Source organism: Protopterus annectens, chromosome 11.part0 (genome assembly GCF_019279795.1).
Source record: "Protopterus annectens isolate FY-2018-M chromosome 11.part0, PAN1.0, whole genome shotgun sequence".
In the NCBI taxonomy this organism is placed as follows: domain Eukaryota; kingdom Metazoa; phylum Chordata; order Ceratodontiformes; family Protopteridae; genus Protopterus; species Protopterus annectens.
The window spans coordinates 22,013,937-22,034,965 of NC_056745.1; the positions used below are offsets into that span (position 1 = coordinate 22,013,937).

General features: G+C 42.4%; 1 protein-coding gene across 1 annotated transcript in view; it reads right to left on the minus strand.

Annotated features, from left to right (window-relative positions):
- Positions 1–17,583, minus strand: part of LOC122815136 (gastrula zinc finger protein XlCGF26.1-like) — a 190,232-nt gene extending 172,649 nt beyond the window's left edge. Inside the window, exon 1 of the mRNA XM_044087389.1 lies at positions 17,406–17,583. Within this exon, the coding sequence (XP_043943324.1) occupies positions 17,406–17,417 (12 nt within the window). The 5' untranslated portion in view covers positions 17,418–17,583. The remainder of the gene's footprint in view (positions 1–17,405) is intronic.
- Between the last annotated feature and the right edge of the window lie 3,446 nt (positions 17,584–21,029).

The window sequence follows — 21,029 nt, forward strand, 5'->3', positions numbered from 1 at the left end:
CTGAGATGAGAATATAATACAAGTTCTGTAGAATTACATAGTTCCGGTGAAAATTCAGGCATGAAGTACTTGCAGAGGAAAGTTACTTGGTGCAGAAGGAATCAGTATAGATATTTTCAGTCAGTAGACGTGTGGTAAAAAAAATAAATTTAGGCACGATTGGTGGATTCCGAGGCATCGACAGTCTCTTGACTGGCAGCTTCATCACCAATAGCAGAGTTAAGTACCATGATACCAGGAATCACTTCTGTTCCGTTGGAAATTGAAAACACACAATTCACATCAGCCTTACCTGTGCACACCTTCAGTCATCATCTTTCCTCCCAACAAGACCAAGAATCAGAATGTTCATGGTCACCCCCCCCAAAAAAATCAAGGTGCATCTCTTCTTCTGACCACTCAGATGAACCTCCCCCTTGTCAGGCCCCCAAGAACAAGTATATACAAGAGCAAGAACTTGGATCTCCCCATAGTGTTCCATAACCCTAATACAGATCTTGAGGGGGGGAGGCTTCCCCCAAATTTCCTCTAGAAGATCACTAGTTTGGGGAAATCCTCAAAATTATGTAGTACAGGGGTTCAGTCTAGTGACCGCTACCACCTCAGTGGGAGAGGTCCCGCTACCACCTCAGTGGGAGAGGTGGTCCACTGAATCAAGGGTTCTGTGACTCTTTCTCCAGGACAGCAGAACCCCTGAAGGGTTTCCACCTTTAGCTGCAGTTGGGGTCAAATTGTCCTATAACCACAAAAATGGCTGGTCTTAACTCAACACAATTACATCCAGGAGCTACTTGTACCGCTTTTTCAGATCTCCCACACCATCCTCTCTTACCAATGGCCCAGCCCATGAAAGCACAGCAGCATTACAATAAGCAAGCCTTCTACAGAAAAGAAATATACATGAAAACCCACCAAACCAAAACGGCACTGGGTTTTACTCAAGATTCTTCCTAGCATCCAAGAAGACCAAGAACCTCAGACCAATACCGGATCTCCAGTTATTTAAACTAGTTTGCAAAGAAAACCACTTTCTGGATGGTCATGATGCAATCGATCCTTCTTTGTCCACAAGAGGAAATGTGCCTCGTTACACATTTCAAAGTGCCAACTGCTCAAGGAGAGATTTCTATGCTTCAACGATGGAGCTAGTGTTCACCAGTTCACAGCCTTGCCCTTGAGACTCACCACAGCCACTAAGGTATTTTCAAAGTGCAAGACTCCCATCACAACTAATGTCAGACTGCCAGGGATCAAATCTTTCCCTACCTAATGACAGTCTCATATCTGCAACTTCAAAGGAAGCCCTAATCAATGCGAGGGGATACTTGCCCCAGCTGTACCTGCATTGGTAATATCCATAAATCCGCAGAAGTCCAATCTGCAGCCAGTTCAGCAGTTACCTTTCATAGATAACCACCTGAATACCACAATTGCAAGGGTAACCCTGCCTACCGGCAGGATAAGTGCAATGCAAGAATTTCAGATCTTCACGTGACTAACCAAAACCCACAGTAGCAGCACTTCTAATGGCAGTTTTGATATAAATGTTACATCGAGTGAGATTTCACATAAGAGTACTTCAATGGGTTCTCAAAGTCCAGTGTCCTTAAGAGTGGGACCTCATGCACTCTATAATGTCTCTGTTCAAGTCCTGATGGAAATATCTCCTTTGATGCCTTCAACTGTCAAAAGTATGAATGACAAGACATTTTCTTCCTCCCATCTCAATGGCCATAGAATCACAGGTGTGTCTGAATTTTGGTGAGGTGGTGCTCTATCTGGGGACAGAGAGTTCAGGATACATGAAAACACCAGGAGGCTTACCTGCACATCAGTATATTGGAAATAGAAGTCCTCCTAGCATTACAGGTAGTACAGGACTTCCTTCCAGAGGTACGATCGCCATCCACTCAGACAACACAGCAGTGATGTGATATATAAACAAGCATGGAGGAACCATATCCTATGCTGTCCATCAGGAAGCAGTGGTAGTACAGGAATGGGCATAAACTCACACAGCTTTTGAAGGGTAATGCACATTTAGTGTGTGTGTGTGTGGGGGGGGGGGGGTCTTGTGGACAAACTGAGAAGATATCCTCTAATGCACCAAGTGATCTGTAAATAGGTCTACAGTGAAAAAAATGTTAAGGAAAGCCTTGCTATGACTTTGCTTCTCTAGCAAACATCAAATGCAGAAACTTCATTTTGCTAATCCCTCCTAAGGCACAGATGCCTAAAGATGATCTGGTCCTCCCTTGCCCCCCCACCATCCCGGTCTCCTCCACACTTTAAATTCTCCTACCACCAACAATGAATTTCATACAGAAAGCCAAGCTGTGCCAAAGTCATTCTTATAGTTCCATTTTGGTCCCAAAAGGTTTGGTTTCTCATCTGATAAGGAGTCCCATCCTTCTACGACCTCACCTGAGGCTCTTATCACACCCATCCAGCAAGCCTTACCGATATCCAGTCCACCAATATCCAGTCCATCAAGCTAACTGCATAGGCACTCCACTTCCAGTAATGAGCAGGGACCCCAGATTACCTACCTGGAGTTTAACAATTATTTCTAGCTTCACAGAAACCCTCTACCAGAAAAAAAATACAGAGACAGATGGTTCAAATTTTTTTCTTGTTTAAACAATAACGACTGGACCCCTTTATGGCCACAGTTGCTTCCACAGTCACTCCATTTTTTAGCTGGCCTGTTTGACAAGGGATCAAGCTTTTCTCCCATTAAAGTGAATCTCACTACTGTTTCTGCTTAATATCAAGACATTATTAGTCATTCAGCTTCTCAGCAAACATGAAAAGCCTTCTTGGGAGGAGTCTTTCCTTCCAGACCACCTTAAAATGTCTCTCCGTGGGACTTGAATTTTGTACTCAAAAAGCTAACCTCTGCCCCATTCAAACCTGCAATTAATGCTGATCTCAAATGCTTGCCATGGAAGAGTCTTTCTAGCTCCCTTTACTTCAACTAGAACTTCAGAACTTCATGCACTTCGTCCAAGCCACAGTATCTTATTTTCCACAGAAACAAGTGCTTAGAATGAACTCATCCTCCATGCCTAAGATGTCTTCAGACACTAACCTAAGAATCAGTTAATTAACCTTCCAGTATTTTCCACAATGTGGCGACCCCTAACCGGGAAAAGCCGAAAGACACAACAATATTCAAACATCACCATCATCAACTCTCTTTTCCCCTCCATTATGTACGTGTCAGTCACCATCCCTCCCTCTTCAATGCCACTCTCATACCTTCTTTCACAGTAATGCCTGACTGTCATTATGTATGTGTCAGTCACCATCCCTCTCTCTTCAATGCCACTCTCCTACCTTCTTTGACAGCAAGGCCTGATTGTCACATGTCTTCTCTTACACAATCAATCCAGCTCTTTCCTTTATGTCCTTGTTTTCTCTTGCCTATTTCCTATTTATTCCAAATCTTTTTTGCCAGACTATCTTCTGAATTTCTGCATATGTGCTTGAACCACAGTAATCTGTTCTCTTTGACCTTCTCTGCAATTGGAGCTACTCTGACTTCTGTTCTGATGTTATTATGTCTTCATCTGCCCTGCAGTGTGCAACCTACTACCCATCTCAGGCATCTCACCTCCATTACCTCTAGCATCCTCAACTGCTCTGCCTTTACTGCCTATGTTTCTGTACCATACAGTAGTAATGCTCACACCACTGTTTTGCACACCTTACTTTTCAGCTGCTTTGTCATTCTTCTGTCATATACTACAACCAATGCTCTATGCCAGATGGCTGCAGCCCCTACGATTTTAGCTTTGACCTCCTAATTCAGACTTCTCTTCTCCTTAATCACCCCTTCCAGATACTTGAAGTGGTTAACATGTGTGTCGGGTCCCTACTGCGGGCCAGCAATCAAGGAGACTCAAATCTTCACCACTGAGTCCGGTGAAGGATAGTCACCAAGAGCAAAGATGGATTCACACAGTATTTTCAAACGCAGCTCCCTACACCAAGCACAATTTCCCTTAAAAGCACACAGGGAGCACGCTCCAGACTTGGGGCTGGACTCCTCCTCTCTCCAGGCCCACACAAAACTCCACACTGACCACTTTGGAGCTCCGTGTCCCTGTTCCCAGTACCTGACACACACACTTGGATATTTGAGTTTCACACACACATACACACCTGGGAAAAGCTGTCACAGATGTATTAGCTGTACCCCTTTCTGCCCAGACTCTGAGGTAATCATGCTGCCACCAGTCAGCTACAGAGACCCAGGGAGAACATGCAAACTCCATACAAGCACTGGCTGGAGGTCAGAATCTAAATTTGTGCCTTGTGCATAGGAGGCGAAGACCTTAATCATTATGCAAACTGGTCTGAAAACACAAGGGAATTCAAACTGCATTACCTAGATGTACACAGATAACTGTGTATTTACTTACATCATACCAAACATTTCAGGCAAGATTACTTATTTTCTTTGTGCCAGGTAAAAAGTGAACAAAGTCTCAATGTCCAGGTGGCCATATGACTGCATAGATTCATCGATACTCCAAGGCCACCGAGTCACATGAACTTTCAAGCCTTGTTAGTACCCTTCCTCAGGCTGTATCTAATTTATCCAGGTGAGACATACTAGTCAATCCTGGAGTATGTTTGTAGACACCCATCCAGTCATCTAGTTTGTTTAAAGGAAAACTGAGTTTCACAGCTTAATATGCTGGATAAGTTCACTTCAGAGATTTGGGAGAAGCTGGGTTATTAACTTGTCCCTGCATCAAGTTTAGCTCACCTGTTGCTAAAAACTTAAGTCCCTGGTTCTACTGCCGATGGAAATATTAGACTTGTGGAGAAACAGGAGATCCAGGACAACTAGATCAAAAGTCTGTAAGACACTCAAAAGGGTAGAACTTGCAGCCCCCCCCCCCTTGGTAGTACAGGTACTTAAGGCTTGTGATCTTTCGCATAGGAACTTTTGGGGTCTTTCAAATTGCTTGATATGTTTAGTGAGATACACCCCAGAGGGGCTCTTGTACTTGACTACTGGTCTGATGAATGCTGACTATACGGGAGTGATTACCGTTTCAGACCTTGAATTTCCTTTGGCAATTATCGCAGCTAAATAAAGAGATTTCTTGACAAACATTATCACATGATGGTCAAAAGACAGGGAGTGGTCATCCCAAGTATGCAGATCCATGATAGCATGGCTATTTATAGAACGACTCCCATGACAGCATGGCTACTTACAGAATTACTCCCATGACAGCATGGCTACTTACAGAACGACTCCCATGACAGCATGGCTATTTACAGAATGACTCCCATGATAGCATGGCTATTTGTAGAATGGCTCCCATGATAGCATGGCTATTTGTAGAATGGCTCCCATGATAGCATGGCTATTTATATGTTCATAGGTAGATACTAGGCTATCTGCCCAAAGGCATTTATAAGCCTAGACGGAATGTATTGGCTTTCGCCACCCCCTTAGATTAGTTCCTTGTGCCTCTGTCCAGCAGAGTTTGCCATCCACTCGTCAAGGTTTCTCTTGAAGAGTGTTAGTGAGGAGCTCTGCCTAATGTAGATTGGAATCTTGTTCCAGACCATGGGACGTCTCTGGGACAGGAATTTATCCCTCCAGCATGTCCCATTCATTGTTGCGGTGAGGTCTAGATCCCTAGAGCGTGTGGCCCGAGGGGATATGGCTTTCTCCAGGTAGAGCATGTCCATCAATTCTGGGTTGGACATGGCCTTGTATGTCAGGCAGAGATCACCTCTGAGCAGGCAGCATGCAACAGAGTACAGCTTGAGTTTCTTCAGTCAAGCTGCATAGGGCATCTGTTCGAGGCCAGTGATCCTCTCAGTGAGGCACCTCTGTGGCCCCTCCAGCCACTACAGGTGTCTCGTAAGGCACATCCCAAATGGGGCGCCGTACTCCATGATGGGTCTGATGAGTGATGCATAGAGGGGCACAATGACCTCTCTTGATCTGAATGCAAACCCTTCTGTGATTAGGTGGGCCACATAGAAGGATTCCCTAACCACTTTGGCAATGTGATTATCAAAAGGAGAGATCACTATCAACCTGGGTCCCCAGAATGACTCCCATGATAGCATGGCTATTTATAGAACGACTCCCATGATAGCATGGCTATTTATAGAACGACTCCCATGATAGCATGGCTATTTATAGAACGACTCCCATGATAGCATGGCTATTTATAGAACGACTCCCATGATAGCATGGCTATTTATAGAACGACTCACAAGGTGGATGTGCTGACGATCCGAAAAAAAATGATAAAGTGAGAATCAAAGGGCTTTCAGGCTGGTCTTAAAACCAAACATAACGTCATCTCTCTCTCTTCTCTTTATCTTGCCACTTTCTTAGAGGAGACCTTGGCCTGATACTCAAAGCATTAAAGGAGCCTTTACTATTTGAAACTCTCTGCATAAAAATACTCCTCTGGTATTCAGAATAAAACAGGAGACACAGCCTGCATCAACATTAATAAACAATATTTTAAAATATGACAACTTCTCAAATACTCTCATTCAAGGAGTAAAAGTCCTCCTCAAACTCAGCACAACTATGCATACTTTGCAGAAGGAACCAGATAACTGTATGAGCATCCATCGGTTCCAACACGGGAGCATCACAGTCCTTGTGGTGGACAGGCCTTGAGCATTTTTTAAAAACTTATAAAACATTGGCTCCTAGTGCACTTAACCAGCTACTAAATGGATTAAAAAAATGAATTGCTTCTATTCCCTTAGTTTCACTGTATATGGACAGAATGTTAATAATTAAATATTTACCAAGAAACACACCGGTTTAATGTTCTGTTGGCAAGAATACTCACACAGCAAAAACATTCAAGGCAGCCTGGGACACAGCTTACACAAGCAAGGAGAATGTGGGAAGTGTAAATCCAGTTGGTATCTGCTGCCCTTCCCAGCCTACTATAATATGCTTCATGTCCAGTATGTTCTAAAAGCATGCTACTCAGAAAGCTCACTTCCAGTCACCTCTTGCTGACACACCTGAGGTAGGTTAGCCTCAAACCAATCCCCTCCCCCACATTGCGAAAAGGCAGAATAGGTGTTGGGACAATCAATTCTCACACACCATCTGACTCTATAAAGTACAAGCCACAGCAGGAAGCTAGGTAACCAGCAATACAGACAGCTGCATTAACTTTTCACTGTGGGTTAGCTTATCCAGGCTGAAGTTACTGTAACTACGGAAAGAAGGAAAACTTCTTACTGTAAGGCAAAGATACAACCAAATGAAACAATTGCAGTCAGATCTGTGAATACTGTTTACTTTTCCTGTTATGTGTGCAAGTGTGTAAATATCGTCATACGATTTTCAAGGCAATTTCATCTCATGATCATCAATCCCTCGCCAATACCCTTCTTCAGGCTAGAACCCTTTTTTCAAGTATGGGCAACTCAGCTAGTCTCCAGGCAAATTTGTGGGTACCCATCCAGTCATCCAGGTTCTGTTATAAGGATGATAATGCATCCCACTGCTTAACCAGCAGGGGCAGTTTACTCCAAAGATGGAGAGGTGATATGCAATTAATATCTCTCTCCCTCTCTCCATCACATTCTATTTATCTGCTAAGGAAGATTTAGGCTTGTGGTTCTGGTGTTTGCTAAGCGATTAGACCTACAGCGATATAGGATATCAAGGGCAACATGGTCTCTCGTGATGCGATAGGCAAGATACAATACAGACCACCCTCTTAGTCTGTAAGAGAGTATCATGATGCGATGGGCAAGTCTGTTAATAGCTCAGGGTTTATAACCCTAAAATCTTCTTAGGAACTTCTGAGGTTTCCCTAGTATTTTTGGATATGTTGAGTGAGCTATACCCCAAATGGGCACTGTACTCTTGAGTTGGTCGAATCACTTGTGAATATAAGAGAATATTCACATCTCCAGATCTCGATATCTCCTGTGAAGGCTGAGAACCTAGCTAGATGTCTTTGTAAATATTAACAGGATCCACAGGCTTGTGTAACACATGTAAGAAAATTGTGTTATGTTCTGAGCTTCAAAAAGGTAAGAAGTCAAGCATTTTAGGACTGTTTGATCTCAAGCTCGGAGACAGGATGTTTGGACTAAGGAATTCTGTTGTCTTAGGACAAGAGTCAATTACTAGATTTTACATGTAAAATGTCTGATTGCTGTGGCTTCCTGCAGGTGCAGATTACAAAAAGAAATGTAAATGTTAAGTTCTGTGAGGCTGGGAAACTAAATCAGAACTGTTAAGAATGATGTAATCTGAAATGACTCAGCAGTACTGTGTTATCAATTTAAGGACAGAAAGAGAACATTTTGGATTTTGTCTGAAGCTGACATCAGCTCACCAGCACTTGCTTGTTCTGTACGCAAGTAGTTATTTAGAACTTAGTGATTTCTCTTAGAGATAGATAGAATTAGCCAGATTAGTGTAGCCGTTTTCTATATTTATGTCAGACTACTCCACAGTATTGTTTTAAAGCATTTTCCTGTGATTTCTGAAGTCTGCAATGTCATTGTGTTGAAGTAATAAGTAGTGTCTTGTGTTTTTATTATTAAATATTTTTAAACCTTTCAACTGTGGCTGTTTTGTGTAGAGATAATTTAACCTTTAGAGTACTTGCATGTATTTGGTGATACAGTACTAAGCCACTCCAGGATCGCCTAAGCCCTGGGTCACACTTTATGCATACAACCCAGCTCTGGAAATCCCTACCCCACTGTCTAATGTCACCCTGGCATACAACCCAGTTCTTCCCCATTTTCCTCCCATCCCTTCCTCCTAATACTACCCAGGCTACCTTTGTTTTGGTTTCCTCACACTTTAACTTTTCAGCTTTTTCCTATATCCTTGCAACACACCCTAACTGACCAAGACTTAACTGTAATAACTTTGAAGGAAATTGTTTAATTATGCTGTGGGTCTAGGGGCCACTAAGCTCCTTAAATGCTCCAAGAAGCACTTTATTAGCTTTTCTCCCACAACTGTACGTCCAATGATGGCATAAAAAATAAAGACTACTGAGGAAAGAAACTGATTATCTTTCAAGAAGAAATAAGCTATGCCCAAGGATTAATGTTAAAGGCTGACAACACAGTAGTTACCACAAAACGAGTAGTATTTATCCATAAACTAAGAATAAAATGCTTGCGAAGGAACAAATCATATTGGGGATTAACTGCCTTCTTCCCAGCCCCCCCCAAAAAGTGATTTTCAGTGTACCCAGATAGTGCAAAATTGGGAAGAAAGTGAAAGGGCAAATGAACAGTCATATATTTCAAAGTTGCTGCAATCATACATCTACACAGCATGCCTCCTCAGATCTAACCCTACAGGAAGACACCTTCAGTGTATCTTTCTGAAGTCAAACTAGGATGAACGTGAAAGAAAAAAATCCAGCCCAACAACAAATTTCAACCTATTGCTGTCAGCTGTACATATGCGGTAGGCTTCCTTTCCCCTATCCCCACAAGATAACCTCCTGTACACACTTCTCATTACAAATTTAAAGAAAGTGAAGAAAAAAAAAACACACACACACACTGCTTTCTACACACACTGAAAGGTTATCAATTCATCTATAGCATGTCTGTTGGGTGTTGGAGAAAACCAAAGCACTTAAATAAAACCCACAAAGAGATAGGAAGGACATGCAATCTCCATACAACTGGAGTTACAGCCAAGAACTCAGGGATATGAGAGCTGTCAGATGGCAATAATACTCATTGTATAGTCATCCCCTTTGGCAAAAACAAAGTGCCCACAAATTACCACATAGGTGGTAATTCATTAAGTACAGAAGAAGCAATTAGGGACCTGGGGACCCAAGTTGATAGCAATCTCTCATTTGACAGCCACGTGGCCAAAGTGGTTAGAAAAACATTTTATATAGCCCACCTAATCATGAAGGGATTCACATCTAGATCAGGGGAGGTCATCGTGCCTCTTTACTCATCCCCTCATCAGGCCCATAATTGAGTACAATGCCCCTTTTGGGATGTACCTTACCAGACACCTGCAGCAACTGGAAAGACCCCAAAAGTACCTCACCAAGAGGATCAAAGGGCTCAAACAGATGCCATATGCTGCCCGTTAAAGAAACTCCAGCTCTACTCAGTGGCATATCGCCTGTTCAGAGGCGCATCTGTGCCTGATCGTGATAAAGCCATGTCCAACCCGAAATTAATGGACATGCTGCACCTCAGAAAATCCAAATCCTATCGAGCTACACGCTCGAGAGACCTGAACCTCAGTACTGAAATAAATAGGACATGCTGGAGGGACAGATTCATAACCCAGAGGCTCCCTTCACTCTGGAATAAAATCCCAGTCCAGGTTAGGCAGAGTCCCTCATTGACTCTCTTCAAGAGGAATCTTGATGAGTGGATGGGAGATCGGAGGTTTACCCCGGGTATGACATTTGTATCACTGTTAGACAGAGGCACAGTATACTAACCTCAAAAAAAGGGCATAGCAAAATTAATTTAAAATGGGTGGCGAAAGCCAAACACATTCTGGCTAGGCTTATAAATGCCCTAGGGCAGATAGCCTAGTATGAACCTATGAACCAGTGTTGTGTTCCTTTCCCACACATCTTACCCAGACCACCACAAACAGTCACTTACTGTGTGCATTGCTGATGTCTGACAGAGGCACAGTATACTAACCTCAAAAAAAGGGCATAGCAAAATTAATTTAAAATGGGTGGCGAAAGCCAAACACATTCTGGCTAGGCTTATAAATGCCCTAGGGCAGAAAGCCTAGTATGAACCTATGAACCAGTGTTGTGTTCCTTTCCCACACATCTTACCCAGACCACCACAACCAGTCACTTACTGTGTGCATTGCTGATGTCTGACAGTGACACAAAGTAGAAGAAATTATAGCCAACTTGTTGCTCTTGGATACATTTGAAATCACACACAAACATAAATCACAGCAATGACTGTTTTTACATTGCATTTGAATCCATTGATCACCCTTTTTCCCCCATGTTTTGCACAAGGAGTTGGGGGGGGGGTTTCATCAATGGTGACCATCATCTAGGGACAATGTCCACGCTGCCAGGGGGCAAGTTCTGCTGCAGTTGTTCTTCTGTACCACACACACATGCATGCTAGCACTTGAGGCTGATTTAGACTATCCAATCTACCCCACTGTACGTCATTGAATGTGGGAGGAAAAGAAAGCAACCAGAGAAAATCCACACAGACACAGCACAGAAGACACCCCAACTAAGACAATGCAAATAGAAAATTCAAGTGAAAGATTAAATACCTTAGGAAACACACTTCAGAAATGTATTGACTCTCAGAATGATTCAAAATGTCTGTTGAGTATTCACGACAACTGGATTTCCTGACAGAAAAGTACAGTTTTGTACCTACCATAAATGTAGATGTTCGAGGATATCCATTGCTGCAGTCCTGACATATGGGTATTCCGCTGTCCACCATCGGCCCGAATACCAAAGGGCTAGAATCTGGCGTCGGTCATGGCGCTCGAGGCTGACATCAGTATGTGCCAGTACAAATGCGCATGACCGACGCCATACCCTCAGTCTTTCTTGCCCCAGACGTCAGAATGCAAAAAATACCACCCAAAACCCAAACCTAAATAAGGGGGTAGGAGGAGGGAGGACTGCAGCAATGGATATCCTCGAACATCTACATTTTATGGTAGGTACAAACTGTACTATGTTCTTCGCTCTACCATTGCTGCAGTCCTGACATATGGGTAGAATCCCAGAGCAACGGAAAACAGGAGGATGGCCAACTAAATAGAATTAGGAGCTGCTAACATGCCCTGTAGAAGAGCAGTGGCAAACCCAGCCCTAGACCTAGAATAAAGAGGTAAATAATAATGCTTAGTAAATGTATGTACAGAACTCCAAGTAGCTGCCTCCAAAATGTCCTTAGCAGCTACCCTCTCAAAAGCAGTAGAGGTGGCCGTAGCCCTAGTAGAGTGAGCCTGATCCCAGCAGGAACATCTTTCCCATGATGAGAATAACAAAAGCAATACAATGGCCAATCCACTTGGAGATAGTGTGTTTTGAAACAGCTTTCCCGTGAAGTCAAAGCAAAAGAAACAAACAACTGTTGAGATCTTCTGAACTCTTTGGTTCTGCTCAAATAATATCTTAAATGCCATGCACATCCAAAGAATGCAAACTTTCACCCCTTTATTTCGGGTCAGCATAAAAAGTAGGCAAATGTATAGATTGGTTCAGTGCCACATTTGAAATTACTTTAGGCATAAAAGTAGGATTAGTACGTAAGGAAACTCTGTCCTGTGAAAAATCAGAAATGGTTCTACTGCCATGAGGGCCTGTAATTCAGAGACCCTTGGTAGAAGTAACAGCCAACAAAAGCAGTCTTCCAAGACAACAACTTCAACTCAGCTGTAGCTGCAGGTGGAAATGGAGGCAGAGTCAGCTCCAAAACAAAAGTAAGATCCCAGGCTGAGTGGGAGCTCTTCTCGGGGGTCTTATATTCTTTGCCCCTCTGAAACTGTTTAACCAATGGATGAGAGAAAACAAAGGAGGGTCACATTCATAGTGAGCAGAAATAGCTGCAGCATGCACTTTAACAGAAGAGAAAGACAATCCCTTGTCTAACAAAACAGTCAAATATTGCAAAATACAACTCAAGTTAGGCAATTTAACAGCAAAGCCGTGAGCTGCACTCCAAAGAAAAAATCTCTCCCATTTATCAGCATAAACTTTCCAGTAGTAGGACGCCTGGCTTCAAAGAACATCCAAAACTTGTTGTGGAAGCTGCAGGCCTTCCTTCCCCAAAACTGAATTCTCCAGGCTGTCAGGTAAAGAGATTGCACACTGATATTGAGAAAATGATTGTCCTCCTGAGTCAATAAGTGAGGAATCTGTGGTAATGGCCAAGGTGTCCCAAGAATTAAACTCCTTAAGAGAGGGCACCAATGTTGTCGAGGCCAATCTGGTGCTATCAGAATCATGCGAGGCATTTCCCTCCTGACTTTCAACAATACCTTTGGAAGAAGAGGCAAAGGAGGAAAGGCATACACGTGCAGGTTTCTCCAGCTGAAGGATAGTGCATCTATTTTCCAGGCTTTCGGATGAAATAGCCTTGTGCAAAACTTTGGCAGTTGATAATTCAGAGGAGAAGCGAACAGATCTATGTCTGGAGTTCCCCAAGCCATGGTCAACTGCAGAAAACACCCGATGATCCAACTTCCATTCGCGAGGATCCACAATCTGTCTGCTCAGAACATCTGCTAAAGAATTTTTGTGCTCCTAGCAGAAACTGTGGTCGAAGAGTGATGTGCAGTTGTAAAGCAGTTTCCCATACTAGCATTGCTTGTCTGCACAATGGATAAGAATGGGTTCCCCCTTGCTTGTTGATGTACCACATGACTGTTGTGTTGTCTGTTCGAATCAACACCAGTCCTGATTGAAGTAGGCTCTGAATGCTTCAAAGCAAATTGAACTGCCAGCATCTCTTTCATGTTGATATGCAAATGAAGTAGCTCTGGGGCCAAAGGTCTTGAATCCATTTTCCTTCGAGATGAGCTCCCCAGGCCGACTCCGAGGCGTCTGTCGTTAATATCCGACATGCCTCTGGCAGGGTCACAGAGAGTCCCTTGTTTAGGTGACATTCCTGAGCCCACCACAGAAATTCTTTTTGTATGCAAGGGAGAATCTGAATGACAGTGTCCAAATCGTGGCTGTGTTGAGTCCACACGCTTTTGAGATACCATTGTAACTTCCTCATATGCAGTTTGGCATTGGGAAGCACTAGAATACAAGATGCCATGAAACCTAAGGCTTGAAGGACTGTCTTTGCAGTCAGCCTGGACATTACTGAAAGCTGATGGAAGAATTGATGAAGATGTCTTTGTTTGTCCAGGGTAAGAAATGCCATCTGGGTTGCTGTATGCAGTCCCACACCCAGAAAACACATCTCTTGTGAGGGTACTAGACTGGACTTTATTTCGTTCACAGAATACCCTAGGCATCTTAAAACTGTCATTACATAGTGAAGATGTTGAAGAAGTTCTTGCTTGCCTTGAGCCAGAAACAAACAGCCGCCCAGATAAGGATAAATTTGAATTCCTTGTAGTCTGAAAAAAGCAATTACTGGAGCCAGGACTTTTGTGAATACCCTGGGTGCAGTAGACAAGCCAAAAGGGCAATGCAGAGAACTGACAATGCAAATTCCCAGTCCGAAATCTCAGGAACTTCCTGGAACTGGGCCCGATAGGAATGTGAAGATAGGCCTCTGTGAGCTTTGCCCAGCATAGGCAGCAACCGCTGCAACGTTAACATCTTGAACTTTGGAATTCCCAAAAAGGTGTTTAGAATGGACAAATCCAGAATTGGCCTCCAAGTATTTACTTCCTTTGGCACTAAGAAAGACGGAATAAAACCCTGTGCCTCCTTCAGCAGAAGGTACTTCCTGTATTGCCCTCCACTGAAGCAGAGAAGAAATTTTTATGCCCGTGCTTCCAGTCTTTGCTGATGAGGCACATCTGGCATACCTTTGAAAGGAGGGAAAATGTGGAAATAAAATTTGTAGCCTCGATTTACAATGTCCAATACCCATTTGTCCTGGGTAACCAAATGCCAACACTTTGCGAAAAGTCCTAGGAGTAGCAGGGCCCTGAGAGGAAGCTCTACCCCTACCTCGCCTAGACCTGCCCCTAGACTGATAATCTGAAGAGGGAAAAGACCACCCTAGGCCAATTCCTACTGAACTTAGGGGGCTGAACCTGTAAACAATCCTTTAACTGTCCGCATAGACTTAGCTTTTCCTCCATTTTTTCAAAACGGATTCAACCGGAGGGCCAAAAGAACATCAGACTGCAAAGGAGCATCCATAATCCGAGCCTTAACATGCTCTTACAATGACTGAACTTTTAACCAGGCATGCCTGCGAAGAACTGAACTAGTAGCAGCCACCCTGGAAGAAGCCTGTAAAGCATCAAAACCACATTGCAAAGAATGCTTACCAACTTGTTTTGAAACATGCACTAAATCCTGAAGCTCTTTACATTCAATACCTTCAGAGAAAGCATCAACTTTACATTTCAATTGGCCCAGCAAATAAGTTTGACAATGTAAAGCCCCTCACAGCTAAAGTGGAAGAGGTATACAACTACTCACCCCACCTATCCAGAGCTCGAGCATCCTTGTCCAAAGGAACTGGATTCTTAACCACAGCAGCCCTGACACCCTTGGGGCCTTGAGCAATGGTGTCTGGGTCAGCCCTAGGACCCTTGTATAAATACTAGTGAGCTTCCGGTACCCTGCAGTATCTATCTGGTTTAGCAGGGCAGGAGGCAAAGAGTCAGGGTTAAGAGAAGCCTCAGAAAAAACATCCTGAACAACATCTAACACAGGGGGAATAGCCAAAGGCCAATGCTGAGGCAAAAACAAGAATTCTCTAAGCCTTTTACGAGAATCAGAATAATCCTGGCCTTCCCATTTAAAATGCTCCCTCATGGAATGCAAGGTTTCAGAAAAAGAAAAATCTTCAGGAGGGGACGCAGAGGGAGGAGAACCCTCAGCCTCTGAGTCAGAGTAGGGAGGGAAATCCTGGGGCTCTTCCACAGAAGAATCAGAGTCATTGGAAGACTGATCCAGACCCTCTATCCCTGGCTCTACCCTGGGCCTTTTCTCAGGAGGAGGCATAGAACCCCTAATTAAAGTAATCAAATCTTCCGCCACCTTTAACATGTGCTTTCTAGGAGCTGGACCCTGTGGACAGACACCAGCAGGGGCAGATTTAGATTTAGAAAGGCTTTCACTATGAGAAGGGGGAGGCCTAGAAACCTGTGAGGGAGGGAACCACCGACACATGAGAAGCCCCTACAGCCTGGCCTACAACAGGAGAAGCCACTTCCTGAAGTAGCAAAGGCTCCCCTTGAGACTCTGCTAAACCGTCAGAAGGAGCCGTTGAAGTAGTTGGTGGCTCTACCGAAACGGCGTCCGCAATGGACTCATCTTGTCAGGACCGCAAAGGATTACTCTTCGCGTTTTTTAGCCGAACTGGGCGGAGAATCCGACGGCATGTAATAATTGCACCGTTTACCAAACACTAGCCTAGCACAGTCCAAGCGACGTTTAATAGTGCGCTTATCAAAGGCAGCACAAAAGCGACACCCAACAACGCCGTGCTCAGGCCCTAAACAAGGAATACAGAGTAAATGGTAATCCCTATGAGGAATCTGTTTCCCACAAGAAATACAGTTATTAACTTTTTCTGACATCCGGTAATACTGAGGCAAGAAAGACAAAAGTGTCCCCAACGGGGTACTCAGCCCAGCTTGGTCTCCGGTCTGAAACTCGAAAACCGACAATTCCAGAAAGCCGAACGGCACTTGCAAACACTGCTTCTGCTTAGGACCACGCGGCAAGAAAGACTGAGGGTATGGCGTCGGTCATGCGCATTTGTACTGGCACATACTGATGTCAGCCTCGAGCGCCATGACCGACGCCAGATTCTAGCCCTTTGGTATTCGGGCCGATGGTGGACAGCGGAATACCCATATGTCAGGACTGCAGCAATGGTAGACGAAGAACATCTCATATTTCCTACAAAGACCTTGATTTCCTGACAGGTTGCAACCCTATCCAAGTCACGATACATTACCTACTGTATATATATATTTTATTGGGTGCAATTTATATTTCTAAAATCTCCTATAGCACCTATTTTAAAAAAGTTATTCTGGTTACTATGTATATTTGATACTATTTCACAAATCTTAATTATAAATAATTTACAAATAGCACTTAAAACTCCAGTTTAAGTAGTGCCATACTAACTGTTACTAAACAGGCTAGTGAGGAGAGCCACATGAATATTCATTTAAGTATTAAGTATTCAGGCATGTCACTGACTTGGTGATGGTGGGTGGGGTTTAAGCAGGGCTTGCTACTGTGTACGGGGGGGGGGGGGGATACAAGGATTCATAAAAAAACAAAACCACTTTAACAGAGAAATACAACAGTAATTAGTGAAACATCTCTCAACGTCTTAGCACAGCCTCAATGATTTGCCAGAAAACTACAAATTATATTAAGAATAAACCAAAAAGTATGGACACTGAAAATAGAATGAGAGCAATCATATTACAAAATGTTGAAAAAATATGGACATTCTGCGAAATTCTGGAGAGGTATGATGGGTGACACATTTCCATTCATCCTATTCCAAAACAGCAGTCTGAAAACAAGACTAAACAAAATATTTACCCCATGGAAATTACATTTCCTTTAACATTCATGGTCTTTAGCTTTACAACAGCCAGTTTCAGTCACTCAAAAAAAATAATAAAAAAACTACTCCTTTTCTGAAATTTAGAATCAAAACCATAGGAAATCAAAAGCAAAGCATTCTTTACTTACCTCCAGTTTCATGTTTCTGTTTCAGCTCCAAAGCCCAAGATAACAAACTGCACTCTTCAGAAAGACAAGATGTTGTTTCCAGTTTTAAATTTCACCAGTACAGGACATCTGAAGACTGAATGATTTTCCGGTACCTTATTGTAACAGTACACACTCTGTAACCCAATCCTACTTCCTGTCCACCAGTCCTTATTTCCTGTCCAACACTGAAAGGAGTCCTCAGCAGTATTATGCAAATCTGCCTATTAATATGTATGTGATGGGACAGGGCTGTAGGTGGGGCAGGGGGAGAGGAGGAGGACTGTCAAACTGAATGTTCAGAGCTCAACATTACTGAGACGTTTTGAAAGTTGATATCTGTCACTGCGGTCATTCTCTTCTTAACTGTGTTTCTCAAGTGGTCAGTCCAGCCAAAGGATGGCCATACAAGGCTATATATGATGGAAATTTAAAACATTAAATATTTTAGTACTACTGGAAGTGATATCAAAACAAGAATATTTTTCTCAAGATCAGTAGAAAAAGTGAAATATAACAAGCCAGGTTTTGACTACTCTCGAGTGTGTGTGTGTGTGTGTGTGTGTGTGTGTGTGTGTGTGTGTGTGTGTGTGTGTGTTGGGTGGTTTTGTCTGCTTCTGATGATTGAATATATGCTTTATTGGTATATGAGCTTTCATATCTAGAAGAGAGATGACTCTCAGACTTTTCTATAGTTTAGGAAGGCTTACCATGACAGTGTCTGACAACATATTCTTTAAGAGTCTTAAGACATCAGCTTATGCTGTAAAATCTATCTATCTATTAACACAGACAGACATACATACATATTAAAGTGCTCACAGAGTAATACTTTTGTAAAATGTTTAAATGGTCTTGGAGAAAAAAATGGTCCCATTTCTACACTTGTGTATCTCCCTGTTTAGTTTTTATTTTTATGTTTTTTTTTTTACTCAGTACTTGGACAAAGAAATAAAAACATCTCAAACTGTTTTCGTTCTGGTAATATGTGTGTGTGTGTGTGTGTGTGTGTGTGTGTGTGTGTGTGTGTGTGTGTGTGTGTGTGTGTGTGTGTGTGTGTGTGTGTGCGTGTGTGTGTGTGTATGTGTCTATGTATATCTCTATATATCTATACATATATATTTATATATATATGCTTGTGGGAGAAAATGTGTATGTGCCTTTAAAGGTGTACCTATATGTGTACAGCAGTATGAACTGTCAGAATATTCTCACTACAATTTGCTGGAGAACAAGGTCTTAATTACCAGTTAGTATGACGTGTATTACAGTGTGGGATGAGGAAATGTTCTCACAGCAATTAGCACATGGTCTTAATTACCAGTTACTGTAACATATATATATATATATATATATATATATATATATATATATATATATATATATATATAAAATGAGTCTGCCTGAATCAGCAAACCAGATAAATTACTTTCTCATCTAAGGAGCATTTGAAGAAGACTTAGGGAGTTGGGAGTGGAGAGTGAAGAGCTTTAGTCAGGAAACCTATAGATTATTTCTTAAGAATACACCTGTGGTTGCACCTGTATATATAGATTTCATAGCTGGGTGTGGGTGAGGCATGCAGCTTTGAGCACTCACTTGTGTTGTTATGTTAAGTTCAGCTGTCCTAGTAGGATTATAACCTGCTCCCCTGCAAAAGACCTCAGGTACAGTCAGATATCTTGGTAAGGAGGGCACATTAATCATGAGAAGGTGAAAAGACAGGGTATGTAAAAGCAGACAGATGTATATTATGTGGATCTAATACTATAGAAACTACATAACTTTCAAGGAGCATGTAGAGTGCTGCAATTAAGCTCTGAAACTGGATGGAAAAGAAATAAACTTAAAGACTTCCTATTTAGGACTCCTACGCTCTGTTAAGATTGGGTCTCATGCTAGGGACTAACAGCAGATACTGAAATCCAACAAAGAACAGTGCCAAGAGATAAAACCACTTTTAAAAGCTGTTAGATGCTTTGCTCTGCCATTCGTTTAACAGAAAGAATTGTTAAGATTGGGTCTTGTGCTAGGTACTACCAGAAGACAGTTCCAGACAGCATAGAGCAGAGGTAGGAGTTAAAACAATGTTTAAAAGCTGATAGATGATTTGCTTTTCATACTTATATCAGACGGTGTGGCAGAACAAAGTGTCTAATGTTTTTGTTAAAATCATTAGTTCTACAGAGGGGGCACTTTGTTTCTGGCTGCTGTCTCTCTGGCAGTGATAAGTGGTTTACCAGCATTCACTGTTGTTGAAAGCTGTAAAACACTTTAAGCTTCTATGTTTTTCTTTTCTTTTTTTTGTAACTAGTAGTACATGGAACAGACAAAGCTCTGTACACTAAAAAGAATTATTATTGATTCTCCACTCATAACCATTATGTGTCCACATCATGGATGCCAAGATTTGCATCTTAAACCTTACTCTCCAGGTGAACCACTTGGCATGTATCTCAAACACAGAATAATCTTAATCTTGTATATCTTATATATGGACCAGTTCATCCACTTTATATAATAAGAGAGACCCAGCTATACGTCTTCAGTAGCGTTACGACATTCCAACAGAATACCATGAATGATGGTAGCCCTGAAGGTAGACCTCCATCTTGCACTTACCATGAATGATGGTAGCCCTGAAGGTAGACCTCCATCTTGTGCTTACCACGAATGATGGTAGCCCTGAAGGTAGACCTCCATCTTGTGCTTACCATGAATGATGTTAGCCCTGAAGGTAGACCTCCATCTTGAGCTCAGAGCCAGTTTATAGTGTCTTACAAATGTGTGCAGTGAGGTCTGTGTCACAGCTGCACAAATGTTATCCACTGTCAAGTTTCTAAAAAGGCTAGATATATAGCCATAGATCCTGTGGAATGAGCTTTCCATTTACCTGGAATTGTCTTGTTACTACAAACATAACAGCAAACAATTCAGTCTGACAGCAACCTGAACAAGGTAATTTTAGAAATCTTTTGGCCTCATTGAGTTCTAGCAAAAGATATGAAAAGATGATTATTCTTGTCTATTTTTTTTTTTGGTTTGATGTTAGTAGTATCAAAGTTGCCTGTAAATATCTAGAAGATGTAGCCCATATATATTCACTGAGAGTTCAAAAACTGGGAAAGAAAACTAGTAAATTGATGGGCATTTTCAAGAATAAGGTCTGTGGCTACATTAGGCATGAAAGTTGGATTATTTCAAAGTGGGACCCTGTCCTTTTGAGAGGTTAAATATAGAGGCTGACAATAGGGAACTGTTTAATTCCAAAACCCTCCTAACATGATGTTATTGCTAGTAAGACCAATGGAGCAGGGTCCTTAAATGGCAGCCTCAATAAGAAGGCACCCTTTAAGAGCGTTTTACAAACTTTCTGAGATGTTAGAGGTGTATGTGAAGTTAAACTCCACATGAAAATCTGAAATAGCTGCCAGTTGTACCCTTAGAGTAGAAAAGATGGGCCCCTTATCAAATGGGATAGCCTGAAACTGAAACATCAGCAGGTGGGTGCAGTGAACACCTTCTCCTGTCTGAATAACCAGTAACGAGACTGGTATTCACTTTCCTTTGTATATCTTTGTAGTGGAATCTCTGGGGCTGCTATTA